The sequence below is a fragment of the Rhagoletis pomonella genome, unplaced genomic scaffold (genome assembly GCF_013731165.1).
Source record: "Rhagoletis pomonella isolate Grant_MI unplaced genomic scaffold, Rhpom_1.0 Rhpom_scaffold_00001, whole genome shotgun sequence".
In the NCBI taxonomy this organism is placed as follows: Eukaryota; Metazoa; Arthropoda; class Insecta; order Diptera; family Tephritidae; genus Rhagoletis; species Rhagoletis pomonella.
This window is the reverse complement of record NW_023458555.1, coordinates 21,593,438-21,612,565: the sequence shown is the minus strand read 5'-3', so window position 1 is coordinate 21,612,565 and position 19,128 is coordinate 21,593,438. Positions and strand designations below refer to the sequence as shown.

Here is a 19,128-nt window from a genome sequence, read left to right as displayed (position 1 = left end):
AAAAAATAAATTTGGTCTAAACGTTTTAGTGGATCACGGACATAACTCGATGGACTGCCATACAGCAATGAAGGTTTAAGTGGGTAATGCTCGTACAAAAATGGAGGTCTGTTATGTTGAGATTTGTTGATGCCTAAGCGGCTATTGTGCAAAGCCAAAGCAAACGGCTTGTGTGAATCCGGAAAATGTGGACGGTGACTTCCTTTGGATGTCAGTTGAGGTATTGTAGATTGTTCCTGAGATTGGCCTCCTTGTTTACCATGATTTTGTCCGAATTTAACAGAAGCATCCAGAGTATTTCGTGATTTGCTGCTTTCTTTGCACGATATGCTGTTTTTTGTAGAATCCATTTGGACATTTAACCTACAAGGCTCGTTTGGTCTTAACATTAATTATTTTAGCAAACAATTTTCATTATATCCATATTATTTTTAAAAAATATGTGTACACAAACAATGATTACCGTAGTTTCAAGCTGCTGATATATTTATCGCACTAAAGAAGCATTTTCCGTGCAGTTTATTCCGTAGATGTTGCTGTTCGCAAATAGTTCTCACGACTTAAAAAAAAAATAATAATAATAATTTATGTATACTTGTTTTTAAACAGTACTTCAAATTGAAACACGACAGTAAAATTGTTATCGATTATACATAAAACGGAAAGTATAAAATTTCATCCTTATTTTTTTTATCATGGAACCATGTTCTAGGACACTGAATAAATTTTTCTTAAGTTTTAACTTTTCAAGTAGTGAAGATAAGTTATAAAATGTAAACTAAGATATTTCGTACCTTATGGGTATAGCGAAAGACATGGACAGTTCCGAAGTAAAAAAGGCTAAATCGCCGTCCCCATTGACTCTGCAATTTTCGGCAGCATCTCATTAGCAAAATTCGACACACTAAAGGAATAGAATGTTCTGGAGCTCCAAAATGAGCTTCGAATTACTCCTCAAAAATCCGGAATGTCGAAGTTAGGCTGTATCCACCTAAACCCCGGTCGGATCTCAGGAAACATCGTGACAGGCTTTTATTGGGGGGTTGCTACTCCTCCCCAGCCTAACGAATGACCCAAAGTTAGCCGAAAACCAGCATGGATTCCAGAAAAAGCACACTTCCACGGCGGGGTATTGAGCGCCATAACCACTCAGATTAGCGAAGGTATGTAACAACGACTACCCTGTGATAGGTCGTTCCTAGTCGTAGTTGACCTTTCCAAGACATTCGACACGTTGACGTGGAACTACAACTTGTTTTACGAAGTATTCTATAACAGACAATTGTAAAAAAGTTAATATTCCACAGTGAAAGACTCGAGCCTCTTCCCAGACATCCTGGCCTCGTCGCTTTCAGCTGGGAGAAACGGTGAGTTACCAGCTATCTGTATGGACGTCAATCATCAATCAAATTTCGTTACGCCACATAATTAGCTGCACTGATGATTGTACGAAAATAGTAACGGGCCGAATCATTGACAGCCTTTGCAGGAAGATGACCGACTATCCCACCGATCTATTTAACTTCTTCACTGCCAAAACCCTTAAAATATCCGCCGTGAAAGATATCACTACACTGTTCACCACATGGAGCAAGTAGAAGATCAGGCTCGCGCTAGTCGTCGTTTACGATGGCACCAAAATACTGATAATCAACATCCTGGGAGAGACGTGTGATAGGCTGTTATATTCTGCGTATGTCTCAGCCACCTTCAACAAATTACAAGCCAAGAGCAAAGTTCTGTAGACTCTAGCCGGCAGCACCTAGGCTCTGCTCACGACTTTCCAAGCAATCGTGCTGGACAGTGTGGTGGACAGGACGAGCCACGTGCAATGTACAAACATTCGAGTACGCAGATCTACGTATGACTAAAGGCTGTTACCTTATATCGTTCTAGTAGCATCTCCACGAAAAAATCCAGATACTGGTGATGAAAAAACACAACACTATGTTATCGAAGCAACTCCTCGCGGTATGCTACCGTGAAAACCACCCCAACAACGCTCTGCTTCGGAACGATTGGAGAACGGATGCTGAACCGTACGTAAACAATCCGTTCGGTACAGTGAGCTACAGAGCGGAGTCCAACCACCTATACAGCGATGCGGTCAGAACGATACAAGATCGTCGACCTGCTCATAAGCATAGAAAAAGCAAAGACCAGATGGCACAACTTCGAGTGCCGCAAAAAAAGGAGCAACTAGTAACCCTTACAGGATACACTTTATGGGACTATTTTATTGCTTTGTTTTAATTCATCCGCAGAACTATGTGTGGCCACTTAAGGGCAATTTACATTTACTAAGTCTCGGCGACTTTTTCCGAAAACAAAAAGTAGAAAATTCCATCTTCCTTTCTCTTGAAGATATAAGAAAACAGGGGACTTATTTTTGAGTACTTGACAATATAGACCTTTTGAGCCCGGTCTATTTAAAACTTGTTGAAAGTATTACACACCCAAACACCCAGTCTATTGCCTTTAGTGTTATTTGTGCTTTCATATTAATGCATAGTTTTTAGCACAAGATTCATCGTAGTCTAATGACTGATCTTGAAATCCCAAATTTGATTTTCAGCATATATGTATATTAAATGTCACTCCCAATCATGTCCATAGCTTACTCTAATGCATCGCTTCTCTCTAAATCTTCTTTTCAGAAATTATTCAACTAGTCAAAGGTTATACAGAACTAACAACCCAACCATTTCGTCCCTATGTCGACGAACATGATGGTTATCTTGATATTAACAATCTCATGATCAAATGTTGGTCCGAAGACCCCTTGGAACGTCCCGACTTCAATGCACTCAAATCGATCATACGTCGAATAAATAAGTGAGTATAATCAGCAACTAAGTAAGTTTCTAACTCATCATTCTCATCTTTCTCATTCTAGGGATAACGAAACCGGCAACATTGTCGACAATTTACTCAAGCGCATGGAACTCTATGCCAATAACTTGGAAGAGCTTGTCGAAGAGCGTACACAAGACTACATTGAGGAGAAGAAGAAATGTGAGAAGCTGCTATACCAACTCTTGCCGCAAAGTGTTGCAGCTCAACTGATTAGCGGTCAGCCAGTAGTTGCCGAAACTTTCGATCAAGTAACCATTTACTTTAGTGATATAGTTGGATTCACCGCCATATCTGCGGAGAGCACACCCATGCAGGTGGTACAGTTTCTAAATGATCTCTACACCTGCTTCGATTCCATTGTTGAGAACTTCGACGTCTACAAAGTGGAAACTATTGGCGACGCTTACATGGTTGTGTCTGGCTTGCCCATAAGGAATGGCAATCAGCATGCACGCGAAATAGCGCGACTAGCATTAGCGTTGCTAAACGCAGTGCGCAAATTTAAAATACATCATCGACCGCAAGATCAACTAAGACTACGAATCGGACTTCATAGTGGCGCGTGCGTTGCGGGTGTTGTCGGACTCAAAATGCCACGATATTGTCTCTTTGGTGACACAGTAAATACAGCGTCACGCATGGAATCGAACGGCGAAGCGCTACGCATACACATCAGTGAAAGCACCAAATTGGCGCTAGATGAATTTGGTACCTTCATAACAACACAACGTGGCTATGTGCCCATGAAGGGCAAGGGCGAAATGCTCACATATTGGCTGGAAGGTGAGGTACCTAAGCCAGAGTCCCCCTCGATGCTGTCGCAACAATTACCACTCTCGCGACGTTCATCACTCAAGCATCCACCTCAACGCTATGCCGTAATGATGCAAAAACAAAATTCAGAGATCTCAACACAAAGAACACAGATATCACCGCCTGCGATAACCCAGCAGCACCATAGTGCAGTTACAACGCCGACGTTGCGTGTTAAACGCAAAATATCCTCGTCATCACCTAAATTAAATGGAAACGAATTCAAACCGGAAGACTTCAATTACTACCTGGACAACGATAAGCAGTTTAACAAAGGCCACAACGGTCTGGCCATCTGTAAGTCGCCTGGTCTGTGTGCGGACATCTACAGCAGTCGTTCCTTGCGTGAGCCACGTAAAGATTGCAATAGCGAACTGGTCAATATGCGGATACCGCTGTCTGGCGCGCTTAAAAATCACAATAACAATCTAACAAATCATCACCGCAACAGCTATACACATTTGTTGCAATCCAACTCGAATTCCAATTTAAGTGGTCTTCTGCAACCCACTGCAATGGCGACAGCGACGACTGCTCGCATGCGCATGAAACCCTCACCGACCATTTCGACATTAGTGTCAAGTGCACGTGCTGACAATGTCAGCTTACAAAGCGGTCTACGTATCAAATTTCAAGTAGCCACCGAAGAGAATGCCGACCATGAAGATTGCGCCGCTATGAATGGCAGGACGGAGACGACATCTTCCGCACAACTCCTGCCACGGCGACCCGTATCAGACATAGCATTCGATTTGTACAATCCTTGCAGTGATGTCGAGGATGAAGATGACCTGCCATTAAATAATCATCTGAATAGCAGTAAAGCACACTTGCTAGAACATAGCATAGTGAATAATATTGCGATAACCAAGGCCAATGGCTGTGATGCGGGCGGTCTTAACAGTGTATGCAGCAGCAACAACAATAGCTATAGCAATATTGTTAAGGCGAATAATGCGAAAAACTTGCATCTTGTAAACACGACTGTGCCGCCAATAGATAGTCGAAGGAATAGTGGAGCTGGGGGCATTGTGAGTATGGGTACAGGTGGCAGCAGTAACGCTGTAACTTTATCGACGGCTGCGGTGGGGACAGTAGCACAACCGTTGTTAGGAAAGATTAATTTGTAATTTAATGTAAATCATTATTTTAGATGTTACCTAAGTATGTATGTATGAAAGTAAGTATGTACGCTAGTATATAGTAGATGGGAATGGATTTTTATGCAAAGCATATAAGGAATGGAGGTGCAACCAACGCTCACCCAGTGAACGAGAACATGTACAATTATTGTAGAGCGAAAGTAACTACTTTAATTATAAGCAAATGATAGTTGTTTGAGCAATCGGTAACAATCATTTTGGAAACCAAGGCGGATTCATATAAGGTGGTATCGATTCAACAAATACAAAAATTACTTGTATGTTTTTTTAACTTTTAGCGGACCATTGTCGAATTTCAGCTATTCTTTCCTGAAAGGAAAAAGGACGACCTTATATGAATTCGCCTTGGTTGGAAACAAAGAAATTACATATGTGCATTAGGGTGGTCCTTGAATGTAGGAAGCAAATTTTTACATCAGATTTTCTAAGCCTCAACCTCTACGTCGATGCTACTATAGTCGAAGACATCACATATAAATTTTACTCCCGATTGGAAACGGTTAAGGCGTGTCGCACAGAGGTCAAAGTTCAGATTACCCTATGAAGACGTCTTAACCGACTCGAATAGGGACCAAAATTGATATGTGATATCCTCGACCTTATTAGTATCTATTTTAGGAATTAAAAAATAAATATTTTTAATTTTTTTTTAATCCATTGCGACACGCCTTAACCGTCTCCCATCGGGACCAAAATTTATATGTGATATTTGTGACCGTGGTATTACCAATTGAGGGGGTGAGACTGAAAAAAGCCTTCATTTAATTTTTTTGAGGGTCACCCTAATGTACATAGATATGCAAGTATTTAAAAACAAAAAACTTTTTGAATTTCATTGATAAAGCAAAAAAATATATATTTTAGCAATATGTGGTAAATAGTACAGTCAATCCGACTCTATTTTTTGGTGTATCTGGAAATAATTCTGCACAGAAAAAATTCTGTTCGGAAAAATATTTTTATCAAAATAAAGAAGCGTCCGCATCGCTGGAGAAATATAGAAAAATTTAAAAAGTGAATCGTTACCAATTTCAAAAACCCCGGGTTTCAATTTCAAGAATAGCGGATTGGTCACGCTCATTTTCTTCATTATGGTTATTTCAGAAATTCAGAAATGAAGTCGCATTTTTTGTACCGGTTGCCAGTTTCGAAAAATCCGAACTCTACCGGTTACCGATTTCGTAAAACAGCGAAGTAGTCCCGCCAGTTTTCTTTAAGCGTTTAAGGAGCAAAAAGGAAATTAAATATGGAGTAATTTAAAATTATTCATTTCCAAAGAAAGTATCCACTATGCTTTTCCTAAATCAGGAAGTTTCTAAAAGATTTCAGTAGGTACTGATACGTGAAAAAAAAAAATATTAAAATTAAAATATAATTAATCATGAAAAGTTTACTTAATGAGTTGCATCATCACTGGAGAGTCGCCATTAACTGATAACTATGGAAGCAGCAAGCAGAAAGAAATAAAGTACTTGGATGATTCATCATGGCACGCATATCGAAGTCTCCCTTGAATAAAAAAGTCACCCTTCAATTTGAAACTGACTACACTAACTTTGGTATTAGTAAGAAAAGTGGTGGAAAATATTGATATCGGTTTATAACAACGGCCACTTTCCAGTTTACAGTACAGTTTCAAAAACTAGAGACTGCGATATTTTAATTGTTACGAAACTGATATGTACATACATACACGCATACATGAGAAATCTTCACGCAGAATTTTTTATTTTATAAAAACCCAGCCAGAATCACTCCGAGGTTTACGAAATTGGTAATCGGTACTAAGTATTCGAATTTTTCAAATTTGTACCCGGTACAAAAACACCGATTTCATTTTTGAAACAACCATAACAAAACAATGGGCATGACCAATCTGCTTTTCTCAAAATTGGTAACCGGTATTAATAAACCCGAAGTTTTTCAAAAAAGGTAACCGGAAAAAGCTTTTAATTTTTTAAACCATCGTGAAGTAATATTTATAGCAATAAAGTTTCCACAAATTACGACTACTTGTATTTTTCTACATTTGCAAGTACAAGCGATGCAGTAACTGTGAATAAATAGTTTTTGTTTAATTAAAAATATTTGGTATCAAATTAAGAGATCGGACATTTTCTTGTTGTGATTAAAATATTTTTCTGAACAACGTGGTATCTTAAGTGCTGTATTGACTTTACTAAAAACATGTCGCTCGTTTGAAAGTTTCCAATTACCTATTATCCTCTTGAAAATAAAAATTGTTTGGCAATTTAAAATATTTTTAGGCTGGTTTTCACTATGACATATTTTGACAACAAATTTTGCCGGCATTTTCTGGCACAATTTTATCTCCTTTGTCCTTTACCAATTATATTATGGGCCAAAAAGGGTGAGATAGCCAATTTAACGACGACTAAAGAGGCATATTCTGATCTAAATCAATCGACAAACTATCTCTTAGTTCCATTTGGTAATGTGTTTTCACTTATTGGACGACAAATACCATTGAGTTTGACCTAAAGAAACCCAGCCTTTAGAATTAAAATGGCAGTAGTTTGATTTCATATGATTCCTAAGGAGTAATCAATCGACTTCTTATGTTGTGACTCGCGCCCAGTTCAGTGATCCAAGTTCAAATAAAACTTTAAGAAGCTTCCTTATTTTGTTTCAAGGAGAAGTTTTGCTTCGATTATGACGGTCTTCCGGAGAACGAGTGGCATGCAAATACATACATATATCTGTAGGTTTATCAAAACATAGCATAACTAGTTCAAAACTTCAATTAAATAGTTAAAAAAAAAACTTTAAATTATACAAATAGTTACTTGTACTCAGTTCTTGCTGAAGAACAAATGAGGTTGAAAAGAAAATGGGCCTTATGAATGAAAACTAAGCAATTGCCTTTTCGCAAAATTTTAGACCTTTTACTCGATTTACTCAAAAAAAAAATAAAATTAAGTAAAAGGTAAAAGGTCTGAAATTTTAAGAAAAAGCAATTGCTCACTTTTTATTCATAAGGCCAAATACTTATTTGTAGCAAAAATTAATTAGATATACTTACATGCTATAATATATGTACGTATTTGTCACATTTAAAAATTACTGTTGGGCAAAACATTTCAATTGATGCGACAAAATATTAAATTTTAATCGCGTAACTGTAAATGCATTTTTTTTTTCGTTTCTTAAAATGATCATCACAAATAGTTTGTAAGTTATTTAATTCGTTTATATGCTAAACTCTAATAAATGTTTAATGTTAAGTAATACTTTGAAATTATCCTTCTGCAGTGGCTGTTCGCAAAAAAACTTTAACAAAAAATTTGTATGTGTTATAAAAATAATTTTCTTTTCATTATAAGTTGTATTTATTTTTTTACATAACTGTAGATAAATTTCAATTGAAATAATAAATTATTATAAAAATAAGAGAATATAAAATAAAAAGTACAGTTAAATATTTTAAATAATAGTCTTCGTTTTTATATGTCAAGGTTTGTGAGAAGGGATGATTTTTTTTTTATTGAAAGTCAGTTTTACGATGCGTCATGCACCGTGTGATGTAACCCCTGCGTCATCACTTGTTCCGACGTGCAACGAAAACATTTCAAAAAAAACGAGCTTTGTGGATTGTGGGCTGAATGCTGTTCTCACCGACTGTAAGTGTTTTCGTTGACATTTCTTATATCTTTTATTTGAAGTTTTGGTGCAAGAAAACCAAACGAGAATCCTTTTCATTCATCTTATTTTCATTAACAACGTTTTTTCTTTTATTCTTATTTTTATTTGGCCAGTCAATTAGCAATAAATCCGAAGTGGCATATTAAAAATTGTAAAGTATGACTTCCATCCACATCGATCAATATATCGAATAGAGCTGGGATACTATCGATAGTACCTCCACTCGATAGTTTTCGAAACGATAGTTGAAAATATCGATAGTATCGATAGTACTATCGTCATGAAAGGTATTGAATTGAACCGCTCAATTGCTTGAAAATTAAATTATTAATAAATTTATAAATTACTTTGTAAATTAAAGAGATTGTATATATATTTTTTTTTAATTTGAGTGCATCAAAAATAACTTTTTATAATAATAAAAAAAAACGTATTAATTTATGCGTCTGAATTATATAACTTATATACATACCCTTGCATCCCCTTGAATAGCGACAGGCAAAATCTGAATTTATTTTTTATATGGCAAAATTGAAATCGGATTGTGGTTGTCCCTATTCGTTTAAATTGACAACTCATTCTTATAAAGGTTCAACTGAGATCAAATAGCGCTTATCAAAATACGGACGGGAAATTATTAACATTTTAACATTTTATAAGAAAATTAATATGGTACTGATCAAAATAATAGCACCACAACATTTTTTAGCAGTTTTGAATAATTTTTTTGTTTATTTAGTGTCCACTAATTTTTTTATAAAAGTTATACAAAACATAAAAAACGACAATGTAATTAAAAATTCAAGCTTTTTAATTCGAATTTCTATAAAAATTTTGTGTTAGCATTTTTATAGCTTATCAAATTTTACTATAACTCAGTGTTGCTTATACACTGCCGGAACAAAGTATTGGCACAGCAAATTTTTTTTTTCCTAAAATATCTGATTAAAATGTTGAAAATTTTCATGAAAATTTGCTGAATTTTCGCGAGTTTTGAACAAACTTTAGAAATTATGTTTTTACGTTTTTTGTTGTAGAATGGACCATATTTTTATACGAAATTAGCGGGAAAATATTAGAATGAAAATTGTTGCATTTAGTGTGAAAAGTTTGCTGTGCCAATACTTTGTTCCGGCACTGTAGTTGCTAAAAAATCCCAATGACTTGAATTTTTTTTTGCCGACTGTGTTGTGAATTTTCTTGCATAAAAAAAAATGAATGTTATGTGTAGAGATGTTTTCAACTATCGATACTATCGATATTACTATCGAGGAAGGAAAAAAGGGACTTTGCGTGCCCGGAATCAACAAATCAGTTCTGAACTATGATTTGATGTGTATTTATCTTATATAGCTAATAAATTGAGCAAATACCTACATTTCTGAACCTTTAGTGCTATTTTTCATTTTTGCATTTTACAAAATTTGCTATCGGATGTAAGCAAACAACAGGTGTTATTTCAAACTGACTTCTTGCACATTTTTGCCCGGAAAAAAGTCTATTACCCATTTTTCTAGCGTGAGGAATGCTTTCGGTGCTGTTTTGGGCACCCATGATTCAATAATAAAAGGTTTGCTCATTAGTGACATTAGAGTTTTGACACTCCCTTAGCTCCCTTACAAAAGCTTTGCACACACACACGAACCCACACACAGTACCTTGCTAAGGGAGCCGATTTTGTCAAGAGGGAGCGAGAAAACTGTTATTTGAGCAAACCTTTTATTATTGAATCATGTTGGCACCCGCGGGCTCGTGGAGAACAAACATTGTATGTATGTATTTTAGAACGAATTTCGGTCATCCCTTTTCAAATTTGGTTCAGAGACAAACTGATTTCGGCTATGTACCTGTATTAATTCTCGAGCAGAACGGACGGGTATTCATTCCAAAATACATCATATTTTATTTCATTATGCTTCATTTAACTAAATTCATCCCATTTCACATTGAACTTACCTTAGCAATCCTCATTTGAATTTTTCACAGCTCTCAACGTCATAGCAACCGCTGCTTTTAAATGCATTCTGGTTCCGAATTCGTCAATTCAAGGCAATAGACATATGTGTCTATGTACGTATGTACATTAAGGTGGTCCAAAAAGAGTAAAGTCGGAATAGTAATGCTATCACCCCTAGGATTGTTCTATAACCCTATTTTTTATTTTGAAATCAAAAAATATCTAGAGCACGCTCAAAGCGCTCAAAGTTTTCCATGTAGTTTATATGGGGGACTAACAACTTATCGCAGAAATCATATAGACTTATTGAAAATCAATATTTGTTCGATCGTAAAACTCTGTTTCTCTTCGGTAGACTTCCAATAATAATACCCAATTGTTTATTTAACCATTTTTTAATATTAAAGATTTTTTATTGGTCCCCCCATTGCATTTCCTGGGGATTTTGGCGGACCTATAAAATAAAATTACCACAAAAAATGGTTAAATGAAATGAAAAATATTGATTTTCAAGAATTCTATACAATTTCTACCAAAAGATGATTTTTTCTTATATAAAATACATACACGGAAAACCTTAAGCTCTTTGAGCGACGCCTAAATATTTTTTGATTTCAAAATAAAAAATAGGGGTGTATTTTTTCGGTATACATTTAACAATCCTAGGGGGTGAGGGCATACAAATTCCCACTTTACTTTTTCACATGCGTTTTTGGACCACCCTAATGTACATACATATCTATATTCACACCTACACAGAGCACAACATAACGGCTTTACTTGCCTTTTACTAACACTGATTTTTTTTTCATTTCGCCACCATTTTACTCTTACTACGGCTGTAAAGTTGGAGCCTGAAGCCTTTTTTATCGAACAAAATTGCACTTTGCAATTACTCTTAACCACAAATGACCATTAATAAAGCATGCACACTTTTCACACTATAATGCCTTGAAGCTGGCATTTTACATGCACTCCAACTTTGCACACATACACACGTCACTTCTTTCAATTGCCATTTTTTCACTTGGGTATTAACTGCCAATAATAACTCGCAATTCAGTTAACTTGCGATATTTCAACTTAGCTACACATTTAATACACATATTCCGAATAAGGGAACTTGAAATTAACACAAAAAATAACTTAATTCCACTTGCAAACATCTTTGCAAAATTAAAACGACTTGTACAAAGAGGAAGCTAACGCGAGACTAAAGAAAATGGTTTCCTGTTCCGTTAGCTTGTCATTGCAGGGTACAGGGTAGCTCGGCTTATCAAATTTTCAGAAACACAGGGTGATGCTTAGAAGAAATAATTATTCATCGAACGAGTGTAAATCGATTAAATATATTTAGACGTACATATTTACGTATAGGTAATATTCAAAGAAATTAAAAATTATGTATTCTTCACATTTGTTTAGTGTTAAAGTTGCTATTGCTAGTTTTTGTGAATTATACACATGAATAATCTTTCACATTGGCTTATCGAGTACCCTACAAAAGTTGCACATCACCATTTCAATGGTTGACAATTGACTTTTGTCAGCTGTGCAGGTAATTTAAACGGTCGGAATTTTGTTGCGTGTGGGAAATTCAATTTTCTTCGTTTATAATAACAAAATTAAGCATTTGTTTATTTGACATAGACGCATAGTAGTGTGCTTAATCTACAGCAAGTGAAATAAGGCTAAGTTTTTGTTTATTTAAGTGCTAATTAGCACTGGCGTGAGCCTTTGCCTGAAAATTGAAAGTCATCCCCAAGAAGAGAGACCCAAATTAAAAGTGCGTAAATAAAAAAAAAAATTGCATAATTTAACATACTCAATTGAATTTCTTTGAAATTTTATTTACAGCGTAATTTGCGGATAGAAAACATGATTTAAATATTACGAGCCTTCGCCGGAAAATTGAAAGTCATCCCCAAGAAGAGAGACCGAAATTAAAAGTGCGTAAATAAAAAGTTCATAATTTACCATACTCAATTGCATTTCTTTGAAATTTTATTTACAGCGGGATTTGCGGATAGAAAACATGATTTAAATATTACGTTTGGAATCTTTTGTATGTGTACATATGCATATAGAAGTGAAACTTGGAGGAAAATAATAAACGCAGGTAGGTTGTACATGCATGCATACATATCGCACACCGTCTTCAAAAGACACACCTCAAAATTTGGCATTTTTGAAATTATGCGCTAAAAATGTATACAGAGGTGTTATTTACCCTTCAGCAAAAGCTGTGGCAAGTTTTTGTTATAATTTGTTTAAAAAAAACCTAAGGTAAAGTCGCCCTTTCCCGTGCTACGAAATAGTTTTTCGCATTTTCTGACGAACGTATTATTTTGAGTTGTCACTCTTTTGAAGAGAAGAGAATCATCGTGAATGGAAAAGGTTCATACAAACAAAAATTTCAGCTGTCGAAGATTAGCAAAGGAACAGACTACATCTGTATGTGCTAACAGTGCATGTATTTATTAATTAATTTTGCTTCCTAGAAAGCAGAATCAAACAATTGATTGTTTATTACCCAGATTAATTATCAGCTATAAGTAATGTTTTTTCGTTAACACTCGTGCATGGCTTAGTCGTTAGTTGGATTCATATAAATCAGCGCTCAATGTTTCGGCAGGAGCTATTTAAATTGTTAATAGAGAAATGTAAATCGTAAAAACTACTAAAGCACAAATTTAGGTACATACATATGTACCTACATGCATACGTACTGTGTGTTCGATAACCAAATTCTGCGTAGATTATTATTTAATATGCTTAGAAAGACATATGTATATAGTAAAAAAGTGAAGCATTTAGGCCGCATTGATGCTCTGATTTCTAAGTATTTTCTTGCGTACGATTTAACCTCTTTCAACTTCATATATTATTGATAACATATGTGCATAAATTATTTGTGTATATAAAATAACAAAATGTCTTTAAAAAATCAAATTTAGACATTTTCTTATCTAAAAAATAAAAGAAACTCTGCGCAACGCCCTCTATCATTACATCAGAAATGTTATATTTTCCCAAACGCCCCAATTAAGTTGTAATTTTACGCTTTGTTGTGTCTGCAATGATTCATTTGCTGCATTTCCAGTGCTATGCTTATCACTCTAATGCCCGTCAAAGTGTCCAATCACAACTCAGCAAGTTTGATAAAAAAGCATATGCATAATAATATCTACTCGCATTGTATTTTAATAGAAAATAACACCTACGTAAAACACACGTTCCCACTTGTGGCCGAGTGCAAAATCATATAGAGCAGCGAGCCGTAAATAAATGTTGATTATCACATGCTGCTATTTATAATGGCATAATCAACTTAACAATATTTCTACATACTAGTTAGTATATCTACTTACTAACTTTCAGATTTTCAACACAACTGTAACAAACAAAACTATCTGAAAGATGCTCTATTGTCCGCCGAATGTAACCTTTTCACAAATTTGGATTAACAATGGCATTTCGCATTGCTTTATGGACACTGTTGGAAATGCGGTGGCGAGTGGTTTTATGCTGCTCATGGGTACAGTGCAACTATTGATGTATCGGAAATATGCCACACGCAATGATCCCACGCATATCACCAAATCACGACTCTACGCTTTACAACTCTTCCTGTTGTTCTTCTTTCCAATGTTGGCATTGCTTAGATTTTTCTTGAATGCACGCATCTACCATGATCATGCGGTTTATGGTTATATGGTGAGTAATGTAATGCTCTATGGCAACATTTGTTTAATAAAAAAATTTATTGTTGTTTTCAGATACTATCAACGTTGCTAGTTTGCATATCCTATCCCTTCTCGGTTTGTATCATAGTAAAGGAGCGCTTCTATCAGCTGCCATCGTTACCAACTCGTGGTCATGGCCTTATATTGTTGCTCTTTTGGACTTTGGGTTTCATCAATGAATCGTTAGCGTTCATAAATCTGAGGCATGAAGACTGGTGGTTCTCACTGAAAACGTTAGTATGCGGAAAATTATTTATTTGTTTTACAGCAAAATATTTTTGCGGTTATTATTGAAATAACACTATAAAAAAAATTAAAAATCTCTGTTTAAAAAATCTAAATTGCATACACGTAAATATTCCCGGCGAAGTACGTAGCTGTTTATGAATTTCCCAGGCTACACATACAATTATTTTCAATCTAACTTGGCTCAATTAATATTTATTTATTTATTTATTTTCCATGTACATAGCAATAAAGACCAAATAGAGATGAGCCTGTTCGTTACCCGCTTCATCACATCGCTACTAATCTTTATACTGGGTCTTAAAGCACCTGGTATTATGCGCCCTTATGTGCACATCGATGAGCCATCATCCACTGAGAACATCAACAACGCCAGTAATATTCCGCAAGGATCAGCTTTTCGCAATGCTTTCAAGAAATTGGCGAAACTATTTCCATACATGTGGCCAAAGAAAGATACTTTGTTGCAAATAACTGTTGTTGCCTGCATAATGCTGTTAATATTTGGACGCGTTATTAAACTATTTTTACCAATTTATCGAAAGAAGTTGGGTAAGCATAAAAGCGCTAATTGAATTAATTTAACAATAATGATCAAAACTCCCTTTCTTTATTCTAGTTGACAGTCTTACCATACCGCCGATTATCTTCCGCTGGGATTTCGTACTGATCTATGTCGCCTTATCCTTTGTGCAGGGTGGTGGCACAGGCACCATGGGTCTCTTCAATAACTTGCGCTCCTTTCTGTGGATACGTGTGCAACAGTATACGACGAGGGAAATTGAAGTCGATTTGTTTAGCCATTTGCATCAGCTTTCGTTGCGTTGGCATTTGCAGCGCAAAACCGGCGAAGTTTTGCGTGTTATGGATCGTGGCACAGATTCCATTAATAATTTATTAAATTACATTATATTTTCAATTGCGCCTACAATTATCGATTTGCTTGTGGCTGTGATTTTCTTCATATACGCCTTCAATTGGTGGTTTGGAATGATTGTATTCCTCACAATGTTCCTGTATATTTGTAAGTGATATATGTACATATACTCCGGCATATATTCGTACACATGCATCGTATTTCCTAATAAATTTTAAAATACTTGCCTTAATTCCAGTGGCCACGATTCTTGTTACAGAATGGCGCACCAAGTTCCAACGTCGCATGAATTTAGCAGATAATGAGCAGCGCGCACGCAGCGTTGATTCGCTGTTAAATTTTGAAACTGTAAAATACTATGGTGCCGAACAGTATGAAGTTGAAGAATACCGCCAGGCCATTTTGAAATATCAGGTAACTACATCAAAGCGCCTTTACTGCATTATCATTGTTTTCATTATGTAAAAATTGCCTTCTGCAGAAAGAAGAATTCCTCTCCATGTTAACGCTCAACATGCTCAACACTTCGCAAAATATTATACTTTGCCTTGGGTTGCTTTCTGGCTCGATGCTTTGTGTATACCTTGTCGTACATCATCAAACGCTCACTGTCGGTGATTTCGTGCTGTTCTTCACCTATCTAATGGATTTGTATATGCCGCTTAATTGGTTTGGCACGTACTACAGAGCAATACAAAAGAATTTTGTCGATATGGAGAATATGTTTGACTTGCTGAAGGAAGATCAGGAGGTGTTTGATGCGCCGGGTGCTGCACCGCTTATAACCGCCGGCGCTGGCATTGAATTCTCTAATGTTACATTTGGCTATACACCGGAAAAGATTGTATTGCGCAATGTTAGTTTTACTGTGCCTGCTGGTAAAACCGTTGCGATTGTGGGACCTTCCGGTGCGGGTAAAAGCACTATTGTGCGTTTACTTTTCCGCTTCTATGATGTGCAATCTGGCGCAGTGCTAATCGATGGACAGAATATCAAATTAGTGCAGCAGCAGAGTTTGAGAAAGGCAATTGGTGAGTGTGGCAAATCAGAGTTATGATATCATTAGGTTATTATAGAATGAAATATATTCCGCCTTCACCGTAGGTGTGGTACCACAGGACACCGTACTCTTCAACAACACCATTTACTACAACATTGAGTATGGCAAAATTGGCGCACGTGCCGATGAGGTTTACGAGGCGGCTCGCTTGGCCGACATACATGAACGCATTCTTGGCTTCCCTGATCGCTATGAAACCAAGGTGGGCGAACGCGGTTTGCGCTTGAGCGGCGGTGAGAAACAACGTGTCGCTATAGCGCGTACTTTGCTCAAGGCGCCAGTGTTGGTGCTACTCGATGAGGCTACGTCAGCGCTTGACACTAACACCGAACGCAATATTCAAGCGGCATTGTCGCGCGTCTGCGCCAATCGCACGACAATTGTAATTGCACATCGTCTTTCCACAATCATAAATGCCGACGAGATACTCGTGCTAAAAGATGGCACCATCGCAGAACGTGGACGTCATGAAGATCTTTTGCAGCGCAAGGATGGTATCTATGCAGAGATGTGGATGCAACAGCTCAAGAACTTGGAAGGTAATAAGGAGAATGAGGCAAATGGTAGTGCGACGGCTAAACCACCGACGGATGGTGGTGGCGCCTTTTTACGCACCGGTCATGCACATGGTGGCGCTCGCTGAAGTCGCTAGACAATTTTGCAAGTGCTTATAAATTATTATGTATATACTTTATTTCTTGGCTGACATACGAAAGACGCAATATTTTAGGGAAAAGCTATTTATGTATGTAACTAGAACTGTTATGAATGGTGTAGTGGTATGTTATGGAACTGTATGCGAAAATTGCAGTTTGTGGTTTGTACAATGAAACATTTTAGAGATATGTATTAGGATGCTACTTAGAAAAGAATAAAATAAAAACAAAACTCGTAAAAGAAAACTTGCTTATTTATGGTTATTATCATGATACAAACATAACAAGGTAAAACCATTGAGAGGCAGTCAGTTGTATCATGGTTATTATAAAATTTGGACATTAATATATATTTTAAATCATTTATTTTTGGTTATCGTTGCCTCCGACATGTTTTATTAATTTTTTTTCGTGACATACCAGTTTCTGGACAGATCCTCATGGTAAATCGTGAAATTTGAATTAGGCCTGCTATTGCTTCCAGCACTTGGAAGCAAAAAAAAAGTATCGATATCAAGATTTTTATTTCTATCCGTTTCTATTATGTGCAGCTCAGATTTTATAAGTCTAAAGAGAGCACAGACAATTACTTTTATCAATTCTTGTTGTTATTGGGCCAGAGTAACGAAAGGTGGTAATTGGGCTCCGATCACGGTATTCACAAGTCGAGAGCTGTGATAGGTGTTGGCCGACTCTCCATGAAGCTGTTGAACACTCGTCGATACCTCGGCAGGTCCAAAGTTTGTTCCATGTGGGTCTGTACCATGTCCATATATTCCAAAAAATTCCTTATGACTTGCCTGGGCAGAGGCTCTTCCTCAAGCAAGGGCCTATAGGGGTACTCACGTTTTTGGCATTCCACCAAAAACTGCTTGCCAGCCAGATGGTCCGCTTCCTCATTACCTTCGACTCCCATGTGCCTTAGTACCCATAGCAATTGGAGGGTATTATTCTCAGCCAGAGCATTAAGCCTCCCTACACACTTCAGAAACACTGAGGATTTGATCTCGAAGGATGAGACAGCCTTGAGTGCTTAGCTTAAAATCTGGATCCTTTCGCTTCTATACTTCCTTCGAAGGTTAATCTCAGCACACAGACTTATGGGATAGACTTCCGCTTGAAAAATGCTGGGTAAAGTTCCCTGGGGCACCGAAAGCTTCAGTCAAGGGCCATAAACACCTGCTCCTATCCCCTCAGGAGCTTTAGATTCATCTGTGTACCACGTTAATGTGCTCGCCTGGACGTGTGTCTCCATAATATAGATACTCCAGGTCGCCTTGCTATGTGTTTTCAAGTTACAGTTTCTTTCGTTAAAGATTACTTTATGCATTTCGTCCCTGGAGGACAGAACTGGAGGGAGCTGGGAGCCCAACCTGTTCCTGTTCCAGGATAACAATGCTTTACCTTTGCCAAATTCCTCTCCAAGCGGCGAATCTTGGTGTGGGACTGCCTCACCGTTGCTAGCGTAGTCCTGGAAGCCCAAGCCACGGCCCCTTAGGTTACTGGTGGTCTTACTATGGTGTTCATCCATCTAAGGATCCTGGAGTATTATTCGCTAGACGTTTTCACTCCATCAGCGTTTTCGTAGCCCTGTGGCTTACCCATTTCAAAATCTTTGCTGATGGCTTTAGAGCTGACCCCGGGTCTAGATCGGTTTAATCTTAATTTGTCTCTTGGGTAATATACCGTGATATTATTTATTTATTTATTTATTTATTTAGCCAGGTATACGCAAGCCTAAAACCATAGGTAGACATAGTAAGTAGAAAATCTGTATGTAGGTGAAGAAGGTAAAGAGGTATGGTCCATTTGAAACATCTGGCCATCAGGAAACGGCCTGTTTTGTAGTGATTGAACCGAAGGGTGAGGGAGTTTAGAAGAGTTGCTGCGAACAAGCATGTAGAGAGAGATGGGGTTGGTATCCTACGAGGGTATATCGGTATTAGTTCTGGATAATAGAAGTTTCTTCATCGTTTCTTTAAGCACAAGCGGAACGTAGAGCATTAACCTGCTCATATTTCTGGCATTTGCTTGAGCTCTTTCCAGCCAAACCCGAGTTGCTTCTCCTCTCGATTCATCGTTCTACTCCAC

General features: G+C 37.1%; 2 protein-coding genes across 3 annotated transcripts in view; both read left to right on the top strand.

Annotated features, from left to right (window-relative positions):
- Window positions 1-5,209, top strand: part of LOC118740961 (atrial natriuretic peptide receptor 1) — a 40,208-nt gene extending 34,999 nt beyond the window's left edge. The window contains exons 7-8 of the mRNA XM_036472742.1: window positions 2,658-2,835; window positions 2,897-5,209. Coding sequence (XP_036328635.1) covers window positions 2,658-2,835; window positions 2,897-4,799 — 2,081 coding nt within the window. The 3' untranslated portion in view covers window positions 4,800-5,209. The remainder of the gene's footprint in view (window positions 1-2,657; window positions 2,836-2,896) is intronic.
- Window positions 5,210-11,973: 6,764 nt separating this feature from the next.
- LOC118740949 (ATP-binding cassette sub-family B member 6, mitochondrial) lies at window positions 11,974-17,283 on the top strand. 2 transcript variants are annotated; one of them, XM_036472732.1, is made up of 10 exons: window positions 11,974-12,238; window positions 12,310-12,401; window positions 12,467-12,571; window positions 13,834-14,169; window positions 14,232-14,431; window positions 14,671-14,996; window positions 15,064-15,468; window positions 15,560-15,735; window positions 15,803-16,352; window positions 16,426-17,283. In XM_036472732.1, the coding sequence occupies exons 4-10, from the start codon at window positions 13,873-13,875 to the stop codon at window positions 17,022-17,024; spliced, it is 2,553 nt and encodes an 850-aa protein (XP_036328625.1). In that variant the 5' UTR covers window positions 11,974-12,238; window positions 12,310-12,401; window positions 12,467-12,571; window positions 13,834-13,872; the 3' UTR covers window positions 17,025-17,283. The 2 variants fall into 2 exon arrangements, with proteins under 2 accessions (XP_036328625.1, XP_036328616.1); XM_036472723.1 differs by lacking the exon at window positions 12,467-12,571 and having other exon boundaries at window positions 16,426-17,024.
- Window positions 17,284-19,128: the final 1,845 nt, after the last annotated feature.